Raw genomic sequence first — 12,529 nt, 5'->3', positions numbered from 1 at the left:
TGTCTCTGTGTGCTGTGTTGTTTGTAAAACCAGTAGATGCTTCGAGAGTAATATCATCCACCATACGTTCTGTGGTTAATCATGTTATTCTTTGGAAATTAGTACAAAGAAAATTTGGTTGACGGAGTTAAGAAAGTCAATTGAAGAGATTCACCTTCAGTTGATATGAGTGTTGAAATATCCGACATTGGCAGAACTGTAGGTTCAGCTGTTGCATTATCTGAAACTGTATGGGAAATAATTGAAGAAGTCTTAACAGTGGTTGTGGAGTCAAATGAACTCTCAGTTGAACTATCTGTTGGCACAGTCGTGTCATTGCTGCTTAATGTATTATTTTTAACTGATACTGATGTTGACCCTAAGGGTGTTTCGACTGAAATATCTGTGTTGGTTGACATCGCACCTGACGGCACTGTTGTTAAAATCTCACTCATTGTTGATGCCCCATGTGATTCGGTTGACATAAAGATTGTTGATAATGTCGATGTTCCTGTTGTCTCCATCAGTGACAAAGTTGTTGTTGCACCACCCGTTAATGTAGATGGAATACTTGTTTTTACTACAGATGTCTCTATTGTTGGCAATGTTGATTGCACTTCTGCCTCAGTTGTTTCAGTTATTGGCATCGTCGTCAATGCTTCTGTTGTTTTTTCTAACGCAAAAGTCGTTTTACTCGTTGTAGTAGACGACATAGTTGTTGTTTCTTTTGTTGTTTGCAACGCTGCTGATATTGTTGCTTCAGTTTTTGTAGTTGGTGGTATCGTAGTCAACGCTTCTGTTGTTTCTTTTACTGGTATAGTTGTTGACATATTACTAGTTGTATCAGTTGAGATTGTTGTGTCTTCTTTCCTTGATGGCGATGTATTTGATACTGTTGTTTTAGCTTCTGTTGTTTCTTTTACTGGTATAGTTGTTGACATATTACTAGTTGTACCAGTTGAGATAGTTGTATCTTCTTTTGTTGTTGGAGATGTATTTGATACTGTTGTTTTAGCTTCTGTTGTTTCTTTTACTGGTATAGTTGTTGACATATTACTAGTTGTATTAGTTGAGATAGTTGTATCTTCTTTCGTTGTTGGCGATGTATTTGATACTGTTGTTTTAGCTTCTGTTGTTTCTTTTACTGGTATAGTTGTTGACATATTACTAGTTGTATTAGTTGTGATAGTTGTATCTTCTTTTGTTGTTGGCGATGTATTTGATACTGTTGTTTTAGTCGTTTCAATTGGTGTTATTGTCATCAAAACGTCTGTTGTTTCTGGTGGGGGCATATCTGTCGTTGTCCCTGTTGATTCATCAAATGAAATAGTTGTGGAATTACCCGTTAATGTAGATGGCATACTTGTTTCTTCTCTAGTTTTCACAGTTGTAGGTAATGTTGTTGACATTTTTGCTTCAGTTGTTTTAGTGGGTGGTAACGTCGTCAATGTTTCTGTAGTTTCATTAACTGGTTTAGTAGTTGACGTATTGCTAGTTATATTAGTCGAGATAGTTATAGCTGCTTTAGTTGTTGTCAATGTTGCTGATACTGTTGTTTCATTTAGTTTAGCTGGCGATATTGTTGTTAATTTTTCTCCTGATTCTGGTTATACAAATCATTGTCGTTGTTTTTATGTATACCTGTTTTAATTTAGTTTTTGCTATAGAATGTATTATTGTATTCATTATTATCTTACCTTCAGTTGTTACGGCTGGTGAACCTGTCTCCGTTGTTGTTACTTCAGATGTTACTGTTGGCGTTGTTTGTTCGGTTCTTGTCGAAGGTGAAAAAGTCGTTGTTGTTTTCGCTTCTGTTGTTGTAGTTTTCGTTTCAGTTGTTGGTGACAGAGAGGCCGTAGCTTCTGTTGTGATAAGTGACATTATCGTTGTTGTTTTGGCTTCAGTTGATGAAGTAAATGGAGTAAGAGTTGTCGCCTTCGTAGTTGATGATGGTGGCAAATTCGTTGACGTGGTTGCTTCAGTGGTTATGGTTGGAACAAAAGTAGTTGCTTTTGTATCCTGAGTGGATGTGGGTAATTCAATGGTAGTTGTCGGTTTTGTTGTTACTGTTGGTGCCAATGACGGCGTTATTGTTGTGGTAGGAGACGTATGTGATGACGTTGTACCTTCAGTTGTTGTCGTAGGCGGTATAGTTGTCGTCAGTTTAGTTGTTACTGTGGAAGGCAACGTCGTCGTTGTTTTTGGTTCTGTTGTCGAGGTTAACAAAGTAGTAATTGCTTCTGTATGGGAATAAGTTGTTGTTTCAGCAGTTGTTGTCATTGGCATAGTCGTAGTTGATTTAGTTGTCTTCGTGATTGGCTGAATCATCACCGTTGTTACTTTGGTTGTTTCTGTTGACGACGTTGTCGTCGATTTTGTCTCAGTTGTGTCTGCTGGAGATATAGCTGTTGTTACTGTTGCCGGAATAGTTGATGTTGACGTCACTGTTGTCGATGGAGTAGTTTGCTTAGTTGTTGGTGGTATAATAAAATCACTGTCAGGTTCTAGAAATGGTATCGGGTCCTGTTCATAAAGTGTTAATGTGGTAGTAATAGAGATTCCATTTATGTCGATGGGATAGTTCCCCAGCATGTTTTTGGAGCCAATATGCTGTACGGAATTATTGATGGTCTTTATCACTTCCGTATCCGACAAATCGACTGTAGCGTCAAAGTATAACGTAAAAGTCACAATCACACTACCTGGCCTGAAACGGAAATTACAGGTCCATCAAACAAATTTATGATACCATTCTAGTCAAGTTATCTCTGGTAAGAAGTTTGTCTCTTAATATTTATATTAGCAATAAAGGTCATATTGATTTTTTTATCCTTGTTTTCATAAATATTTACTATTTTTATTAAATAAAATCTCTATATTTATCAGCGACACAAACGGATATAAAATGAGAGCATTGTCAGAAGGAAATCACTAACGTAAAAATATACGAATGTAAATTTAAAGAATGGAAACTTGCATATCTTTATTCATACTTTTAGATAAATGGAAATTGTCATTACTGCTTCATCAATTAAACGGTTGGTTTTTTTTTGCAAAATTCTACATCAAAATACCATGGGGGAATTTAGCTTCAGATCTGAACGATTTTAAACATAAGCAAATTATGACTTCCTTCACATACCTTAGATTCGTAACAATGCACATCCGATAGGTTTTTGTATGTAAACGACTGCTCCTGAATGACTTATCCATCTAAAATTGGTATACAATGAAATATTTTCATCAGCATATTTAGGGTATAAAATGTTGTATCAGTAATTTTTCATGCTATAAATTATTAGAAATGATATCGTAGAAACGTAGAAATCCATACGACTAAAAACGATATTTTAATTCATTTGCTGAATAACAAAAAGTAGTTTCATTTTAGTCTTAACTGCTTTTTGATTGGCTTAAATATCTTTTTGTATCATTTAAAGAATATTGCTCCGTAATAATAAGACTAACATATTACAAACACATCATCATTCCGCTTTATGTTACGTTTGAATATCATTTTAAATTTAAGGAGGCCAATAGCGTGTTTAATGTCGTTTAAAGAGACTGTTGGTACTCTTGATATATTTCATTGGTCAAAAATGGACAAAGCTCCGAGATTGGTTACTTTTGTCCTTCATAATACAAAGAAATTGACTGTTAAACATGATTTTCAGTTGTGTTTACAGAAATTTAAGCCCCGGTACACCCTATCAAACAAGGCTGTGAGAAAATCATTGAAAGAAATTATAACCTGATATTAGAAACCTGTAGACATCTTTCATTTACTAGATATTGACCTTAATCTATAATAGACCCCTTCACGATAACTTTGGTACTGCTCTCTTGCAGGGAAAAATGATACAATTTGCCGAAATTTCAGTAGGTAGATAATTAAATGACGTAAATGAAACAATTGACGTAACGTCATATTTCACCAAACCATGTTATTTAGCCCCCTTGCAAAAGAGCAGTACTGCAGTTACCGTGAAGGGGTTAATTAATACCAAAAAGCAATGAATTCGATATTCATTAGGTGTTGTTCGATATAAAATGATTTGGAATAATTTACGCTTTTTATCGCGGTTTATAAAGCATTAACTATCCAAACCATTTTATATCGTATAAATTCAAATAATATTGAATTCATTGAAACCATTTTATATTGTATAGAACTAATAAATATTTAATTCATTCCTTAATAATTACGCTTTAATTCAAATTTTTTAAAAACAAAATATGCGTCATGGTAGTAAGCCTTATTCAGTGAATTATACCAGTAAACTGGTATCTGTGGTGATCAAGTTTGAACCTTCCATTATCCGAGTTAATTAAAAAAATTATTCAAATTTAAAGAATACGCTTCAAAAGATTTAATCAGAATACCACTGCATATCCTGTAAAGCATACACTTATTTGCATTAGTATTAACATATATTTTAACTTGATATTACATGTACTTCATTGTAATACCTCACTGCAAAAACTGGCAGTTAGTGATTTATATTCCATCGATTCCTTGTTACCAAGAGCTGTTGAATACTCCTGTAGAATAGCCAGCTTTCCATGTGAAATATCTATAAATACAATTCATAATAGAAAGATTCATTAAAACACAAAGAAAATAAATCAATGTCTATATTGATAAAACACAATAGTCCAGCATAATGTTTTTTAATTCAAATATTTCAGTTTTTCTTACCAGACCAACTCTTCTAATTACTTATTTTTACGATCGTTTCTAAAAGAACAATCGCAGTTATATATGTAAGCAAAATTTATATGAACAATACCTCAATTTTCTTTTCAAGGATACATAATTAATATAAAATAAGTCCTGTTACATTATTTCCTTATCAATGTAAAATCGTTAAATTTGACCTGTTGATAAGCAACTAAACAAACAATACGTTTGGTTATCAAGTTATAAAGAAGTTTTGCCTCTGTTTATGAGAATGAGAAGTTTTACTTACAATAGCGAGTCTTGGTTTCTGAAAAATAAATATTGGATATTCTAATTTTAATTTTTGAGCTTACAAAATGTGACATAAAAAATACCCGAGATTGTGAGAAATATCCTTGATGAAGAAGTTCTACTAAGGTATATTCAATTTGAGAAAATTGAAATCTTTGCAGCATATAATACATCAAGTATAATTCTTTAGTTGAGGTTGAGTTGAAATGAAATCAGCCGGTTTTCCAAATCTTTAAAACAGTTTAATGCGTAAAAAACCAGTTGACAGGGTATTTATTTTTAAGGGCAATTTCTTTGACTACATTTATATTGAGTTATTGAGAGACATGTTTACATTATTAGAAATACGAATTAGACAACTTTGAGATTTTGTTTAAAATTTATATGTTTACCTCGAATATGTGCCAAGTAGATAATGGCACAAATAAGACCAACCAGAAGCAGGGTAAGCCAGAAACTGACTATCTTAACCAGGCGTGGACGATTAATAGGAGGAAATTCGGAAGTGTTGGTTGAGGACCACCTGTCCCCATTGATATAGGATTGGTTATGGTATCGGGGGTTTACCTGGAAAATAAAACAAATAATACGGTAATTTAAAAAACATAAAAGCATCTTTGATTATTTTAAATTAAAGACAAAATTTTGAATAGGGCTGAAAACTCCCTTGAATGTTCTAAATATAAAACAAACGGAACGTTATGCTGAACAAAAAATAAGCAATTGTTATGCACCATGAATTAAGCAATTCAGCATTAAATTTAATATTCAGAGAAGAAAAACTTTGACATGCACAAAATGTAAAAAAAAAAAAAAGCTTTGTTTGGATAGTAAAACATTGTAAGCTCTGTAACCCTCTTATAACTCAACAAATGACACTCAAATTTTGGTTGCCTATTAAACATGCCTTATTCAAGCATTGTGGACATTAGAATATGGGGAAACAAATGATAAAAACCGTGAATCCTTAAAGAATAGTGGGTAAAGTTATTCTACACCACAAAAAATTCAATAGTATACTCTTAATTACAGTGTTCGCGTTTAATTTATCGTCCGATTCAATCTGGTTTAAAAAATTTCAAACACTATTGACAGTGTCGGTGAAAGATTAACGTATACTGACATTTTAGGCTCACCATACAAAAATCAAGAAAATAGCCCTTTAAATGCTTTGCATGATTAAATTGCTCATCAAGATTAAGTATAAGATTTTTTCATCTTCAAGTCAAAACAGACTATTTTAATGTAAACGTCGTAATTCAGACTTCTAGTATATTTACAAAAACTTGTTTCATGTGATATTGATCTATGAGTAAATATTTGTTTAATATAATTTGATCAAACATTAAAACAAAATTTAAAAATATATATATTAAAATCTCGTCCAACTGCATTTATAAATCTCTTTATTGATGACCTTAATAATGTTCTTTTTATTGTATATTGCTGTACATTTACATAAGTCAACTAGTTTGCCTTATTTAACAGATAATGAATATATTTAATGCATTGCACACCGTTCTCAACTTTCAATCAAATAAATATGCCCCAGACAATATCTTTAGAAAAAGAATAACGGTCGTTCAGCGGAACATTTGGACAGTTCATTCAATGTCAGCCTAATTACACGGCGAACCGAGCATTGATAATGATCGTAGTCTTTGTGCTTTGACATATTTATTCCCAACCACAACGACGTTTAAAATACTTCCAGTTTGACAAAAAATCAATACAGGGTGTTTTCTTCAGATATACCACAACGAATTAACGGTAGAAAGGCCATGGAAACAGTGGCGAAAACTAAACAAACTCTCGCATTGTAGAATATTCGATTCAAGTTTTTGTACATCTATAAACTAGTTTTAAATTTTCACTAGAAAGATTTTTGTTTTTTTACATTCGATAGACGGACATTTCAAAACGCACACAGATAAACAGTTTTTTCAGTAAAGGTATGGATGATTGGATAGATAGAGGCATACCCCCAAAAAGATAATCGAATATTGTTTAATAGATTATAGATGATCGCTTTAAAGATAAATTGTTGAGAAGTTCATTTAGAGGCGACAAACCACAATGCCGTAACAAACATTCATAAAGGAAAGGTTCTAAGCTTTCTTTAGTTTCATAAAAGCATTTTAATACTGGACGTTATCTTTCAATAAAATGGCGTTTTAAAATGATATACTGAACAAACTTTCTGAACAATGGATGTTGTCGTACCCCATCAAAACTCCAGTCTGTGGTGTGTTGTTCATCTCCAAATCCGTTCATTTTGTATGGATAGAATCAACTGTCTTGATTAAATTCTTCTCCAATAAATGGCATAACGTATGCAAACTACTGCCAAGTTTCTTTGAATCATCCAAATTATATATTTCGTAAAAAGTTGCTAGCAACATTATTTATCCTCATCAAAAGCATTTCCAGTTCCTAGTTTTTTCCCCCAAACATGAGAAAGACAAACTTTCGACATCACACAAAACTGCGTATATTTCAAATTTGACCTAACCTCAGTGAACTAATTACGTTTTTAATTTTTGGAAGACGCTAAGAAACATGATAGAACTTGTGAAGTTGTCTGCAATTTAACTCAGTGTCAGCGATTGACCGTGTAAATCATGTGCATATGTGGAGTAAGCAAATAAACTTCTTCGAGACAACGAGCCAAAGAAGACATTTTAAATATCTTAAAAGAATCAAATGCTTTTCAGACAACGATTTGCTGTAAAAGAAGGTGCCCCTCTCCTGTACAAGGTTTTACAAAGAGCTTCAAGAAAACACAATACCATTTACAAATGATTAATCAGGTCAATCTTTTCAAGAATTTCAGGTAATGATCGATAAGTTAAAGCAACATTTCATGAAAATAACTGAAACATGTTTATATTAAATTCTAAACCATTTGTTAGAGATTACCTTTACATATCTTTCGTCCTTATTAAAATCGCTAAGCTTTTCAAAACATGTCATCTCAATGCAGCTTTTCTAATTGATAATACACAATTCTGTGTCGAAAATTATTTTAAAGACTGGCTGCACTAATTATATACATACTGTGCAACATAATTGATTTTTTTATTCTACTTTTTGTAGTAGGCCATTGTTATTCGCAGAAACTATGAATAAGTTAAGGTTTCGGTATAGTAAATAATTTTCCTCATTATGTTGATCAATTAATTCCCGTGTTACTATTGTATTTTACTTCTTGAAGTATATCAAAATACATCAGATACATATTTACAGTGTCTCTCTGTGCCAATGTCTCTCTATGACATGGATTGTAGAAAACCCAAATTAAATATGGAAACAACTCTTTTTTTGAGAGCCTCTTCAACTATACGATATTTAACTCACAGCTGATCATCAGCATTCTTAAAGTAATCTGTCAAAGGTAGAATGAAAAATATCATATAACATGGGTAAAGATGATTTTAATCGCGGTTCTTGATATTCTTGTTCCAACGACTTATTTCTTTGTGGCATGCCTCGTTTAAGAAATTGTTCATATATAATACATGCTCTTGCATAACGAATTAGCTGAAAGACATAAACCCATTAAGTAGGTGATGATGGTATATTGCTACATAAGTAAAGGAAGTTGGCGATGGAAAATTAGAATCATCACGTTTATCTTGTAGTTTGTTGTTCGGTTAACATTAACGTCTTTTTCTAGTCAAATATCCAAATATGAAACATTTCAGAATTTGTGATATATTTTAATCTAAGCTCTCTAGGATACATTGATTTAATATTAGAGTGAAAGTAACTGTTGTTAATTGATAAAACATCTTCAAATCTAGATGTCGAGTTGAAGACCAAAGCAAATGTTTTAATTTTTCTTGCACAAGCTTTCGAATACATTCTGCTTCATATGAATAAAGAATTAAGTCAGTATAGAGGAGCATAATTTGTGCGCATGGGAATTCCAAGAGACTGTTGGAAGACCTGATTTCCAAAAACTACATAGGTGTTTTCTATCAGAAATTCAAGCATTTTTTCATGTCAACTTTAGAGAACTTGTGTGTGCAATAAGTATGGTTTTTAACGAAAGCATTTGTAGATTTCCAATGACAAGGTACGAAAAATAACGTGTTCCATTTAAAAAAAACAAACATTTTTCGAATATATAAAAAGCCTACATTTTAATTTGTCATGGGTATTGGTTGTATAAACCGTTGGTAAATCGTATGTTTTGATGTCATTGAATTTGGTATGATTTTGTGAACTCAAATAAGTCTTTAGAGTTTTTAAGTATCCAGATCTGATTAACACCACTTTTAGAGTACATGGTTGTACAGCACAGTTTTTCCTTCACTACTGTAAGAATGTCAGCAAGGAGTAAAGGAAGATGCTTGGAATAAAATTTACTGGAACCAGCCATACATCTTTGTTTGTTTTGCCTCGGACTAGATTGTGTAATTTGACTTCTAAATGTTGACAAAACATTAAAGAAACTCACATTAACCATTCAAGACATTAAAAAAACGACAAATATAACAAATGTTATATTCTTAAAAGACTGAGCTCAAATCGTGTCCATGTTTCTTTCAACACATTAACTGTCATTACTGTAAAAATGTTTATTGTATGCATTACTCTGAAATTTGTGAATACAACATTGTCTGCACGCTACTGCCCTTAATTTATACATTATCAAGTAGGGACTTAGACAAGATTTGAGTTCAAAATTTTGAATTTTAGTTTTCCATTTTTTATATTTAGAATGGTTAATATGGGTGTTTGTAATGCTTTGTCAAATTTTGAAAGTCAAATATTGAGTTATAAAACAAGATACAGGGCTTGCAATTCTATGTTTTGTAAACAAAGGTCTAGCCTTGTTATTGTTTACACATATGTTTTATTGGTATAAGTCTCAATTTAATGTTGCTTTCTTCTGTTGATAATATTATTTATAAATATATTGAATAAGTTTACCTTGTTTTTCCACGAGTCATTTTGTCAAAGAAATGGTACCTCCATACTTTACATTATTTTTAAACAAATATAAGACTCGAACTTTGTTAAATAACACTGAATTCTTACCTCTGTATCCTTCTAATAACTTGAATTCTAACATTCAAATTTTGGTCAATCATTCCAAATGCGTAAGTAAACCATTTTATAACTAAAAAATAGAAAATAAAATTTTAATCTGAAATCGTGTTCAAGTCCCTTTAAATGTTAAATTGCAATAACGTAACTGTGATCATAATAAATTCAAAATGTTCGCAATTGATTATATTCCTAATGTATTGGCAGTCTTTTTTTCTCTTGTAAATCCGGTCAAATTACAAAAGGTCTCCATAATTAAACGGTTATACACATCATTATCATTGATTGTAAAATTGTATCGTATACTTATAAAATAAATTTTTGGGTTCCTCCATTTTCCAATATAAACCAAACCTTCAACTACTCGTGTATTGTAAACACTTGGTAGGGTCATAAAATTTATCAATTACCCCTTTTCGGCAATCTTCAGTTGTAATTACACATCCCTTTTCGATCTTTATCGGAGCAAATTAACAGGAACGTTTTTCAGAGACAATTATAAAGAAACATAGCGATTTGTTATAAGAAATTCTTCATCACATGACGGTTTTTATTGTTTCTTTGATATTTTCTATAAAAATCATGACTAGGTCATGGCATTTTTATATCGCATCCCTCATAAGTCCAAGTACAGTTGTAAAATACTTAATTGAATTGAATTGAACATATTTTATTGATTAAATCAAATGGATTAGACCCAAGTTCTAAATAACTTAGGTAGTCTTCTCCTAATAATGAATTTTATAAATTTTGCCAGATATATATATATTAACATTATACATTACATTATAAATTTAGTTATTTTTGAGAAGCAATAACATTCAAGAAAATTTGTACAGTCTTGAAACTTTCAGTGTTTCGTGCATTTGTCAAAGAATCATCACCCATAGCAGTAAATGTGCATCTATAATATGTATATAACGTAATAGTTTATTCATTAAAGAATTCCGAGCTATTGTATACTTTTTACTGACAAAAAAACCCAAATGGATCTTCTATAAAGCCAAATGAACAGGTTGCACTGGCTATTAAAAGCGGAATAAATCAGAATTTAAAATACAATTGTGTCTCAATCGAGTGTGAGTTGTGTTAAAATTTCTTTTTTCTACATAAAAGATATTTTTAAGGCTTTGCTATACCATCTTATAAACATTTTTTAAAACTGCTTAGTCCTATTTTTTTAAAATCAAATTTTGTGTACGCTTTAAAACGATGGTTATGCTATATGTGCAATATAATAGACAGTGCAGTAGCTTTCCCGGTCAATTAAGTCATATTTAAATAAAATGAAATTCTCCCCTAACGCCGAGGCGGGGATGATTGTATTACGACTTTGAAATCGTTTTAATAGAGTCTAAATATGAGTAGTGTTCTGGCAAATCAAAAATAAACCTATGTACATTTTGTTCACTTTTATTTTAGAAGGTAATGTTTACAATCGATGCATAAAATCCCGGTTAAATAAACCCAAACATTCCGGGGACAAAATCAAACGGTTCCCTTTCTTTCATATATCCTTGCATTTTGGTTTGTTTGTATGTCCATAAAGAAATTATTTTTATTCACTTTAAATATTTATTAACTTTGGAAGGAGGCCTGTTCTGCAAGTGTAAATAAGTCTATGACTTTCTAAGATAATTAGTTTCCATGGAAAAATTTGATACTGTTATAGCTAAAAAAATCGGACAATGCAGCTTTAGATATTCTAATAGAGGTTGCCTCTCTTGTATTATTACTTAGGGCATTTCATCTTCTGACAGTATGAGGAATAAATGATTTATTAAATAGTTCTAATCTAAATGTTAGTACAGAATAATAAAGAGAGTTCCTAGCGCTGTAACTTAGAACACTGCCTCTTGTATAAGGTACAATGTATTTGTATATTAGTAGGTACTAAGTTATTGTGCATTTTGTATATAGTGATTAATTTAGCTCTATTTCTTCGTTGTTTTATAAATACTGTATTGATTGTATAAGTAAGATAAGAAAACATGCAAGTTAAATAGATGTATTGAGTAGTTTGCGTTCGTTTATGTCATCAGAATTATTGTTGAAAATTTTTAATACAATTGTTTTTCCACATTTTAATTACTGCTGCTCTGTCTGGGGAAACATGAAGAACAAAAATGGTCTGATAAATTGTGTAAACTTTAAAAGCCATCGAGCCGCTATGGTGATTTTAAACAAACATTTTTACTCATCTTTGTCAGAAATGCTACAACAATTGAATTGGATGCCTCTTGCAGATTACTTTGTGTACAGAACAATTATTCTTGTTTTAAAGTTCTACATAATTAAACTCCAAATTAGCTTGACTTTTTTAAATATGTAAATGAATACAAGATCAATCAGATTAAGCCATAGTAATGCATTATGCATTCCTAGGGCAAAGACAGAATTTTTTAGACAATCTTTTACAGTTTACAGCATGCTTTTATGGAATGATTTATCTCTTTTTTTAACATGTCACCCAACTTTAGAATCTTTTAAATATGCTTACCTCAGAGAATATTTTCATTCGGC

General features: G+C 31.5%; 1 protein-coding gene across 1 annotated transcript in view; it reads right to left on the bottom strand.

Annotated features, from left to right (window-relative positions):
• The window catches only part of LOC128179704 (mucin-3A-like), a 29,018-nt gene extending 21,373 nt beyond the window's left edge, over positions 1 to 7,645 (bottom strand). The window contains exons 1-6 of the mRNA XM_052847228.1: positions 7,175 to 7,645; positions 5,344 to 5,518; positions 4,950 to 4,967; positions 4,450 to 4,553; positions 3,122 to 3,192; positions 1,677 to 2,686 (exon numbers count right to left, since the gene is read on the bottom strand). Coding sequence (XP_052703188.1) covers positions 1,677 to 2,686; positions 3,122 to 3,192; positions 4,450 to 4,553; positions 4,950 to 4,967; positions 5,344 to 5,518; positions 7,175 to 7,225 — 1,429 coding nt within the window. The 5' untranslated portion in view covers positions 7,226 to 7,645. The remainder of the gene's footprint in view (positions 1 to 1,676; positions 2,687 to 3,121; positions 3,193 to 4,449; positions 4,554 to 4,949; positions 4,968 to 5,343; positions 5,519 to 7,174) is intronic.
• Positions 7,646 to 12,529: the final 4,884 nt, after the last annotated feature.

This window comes from Crassostrea angulata, chromosome 4 (genome assembly GCF_025612915.1).
Source record: "Crassostrea angulata isolate pt1a10 chromosome 4, ASM2561291v2, whole genome shotgun sequence".
Classification (NCBI taxonomy): domain Eukaryota; kingdom Metazoa; phylum Mollusca; class Bivalvia; order Ostreida; family Ostreidae; genus Magallana; species Magallana angulata.
Note: the sequence above shows the minus strand (reverse complement) of the source record. Positions and strands in the feature narration are given on the sequence as shown.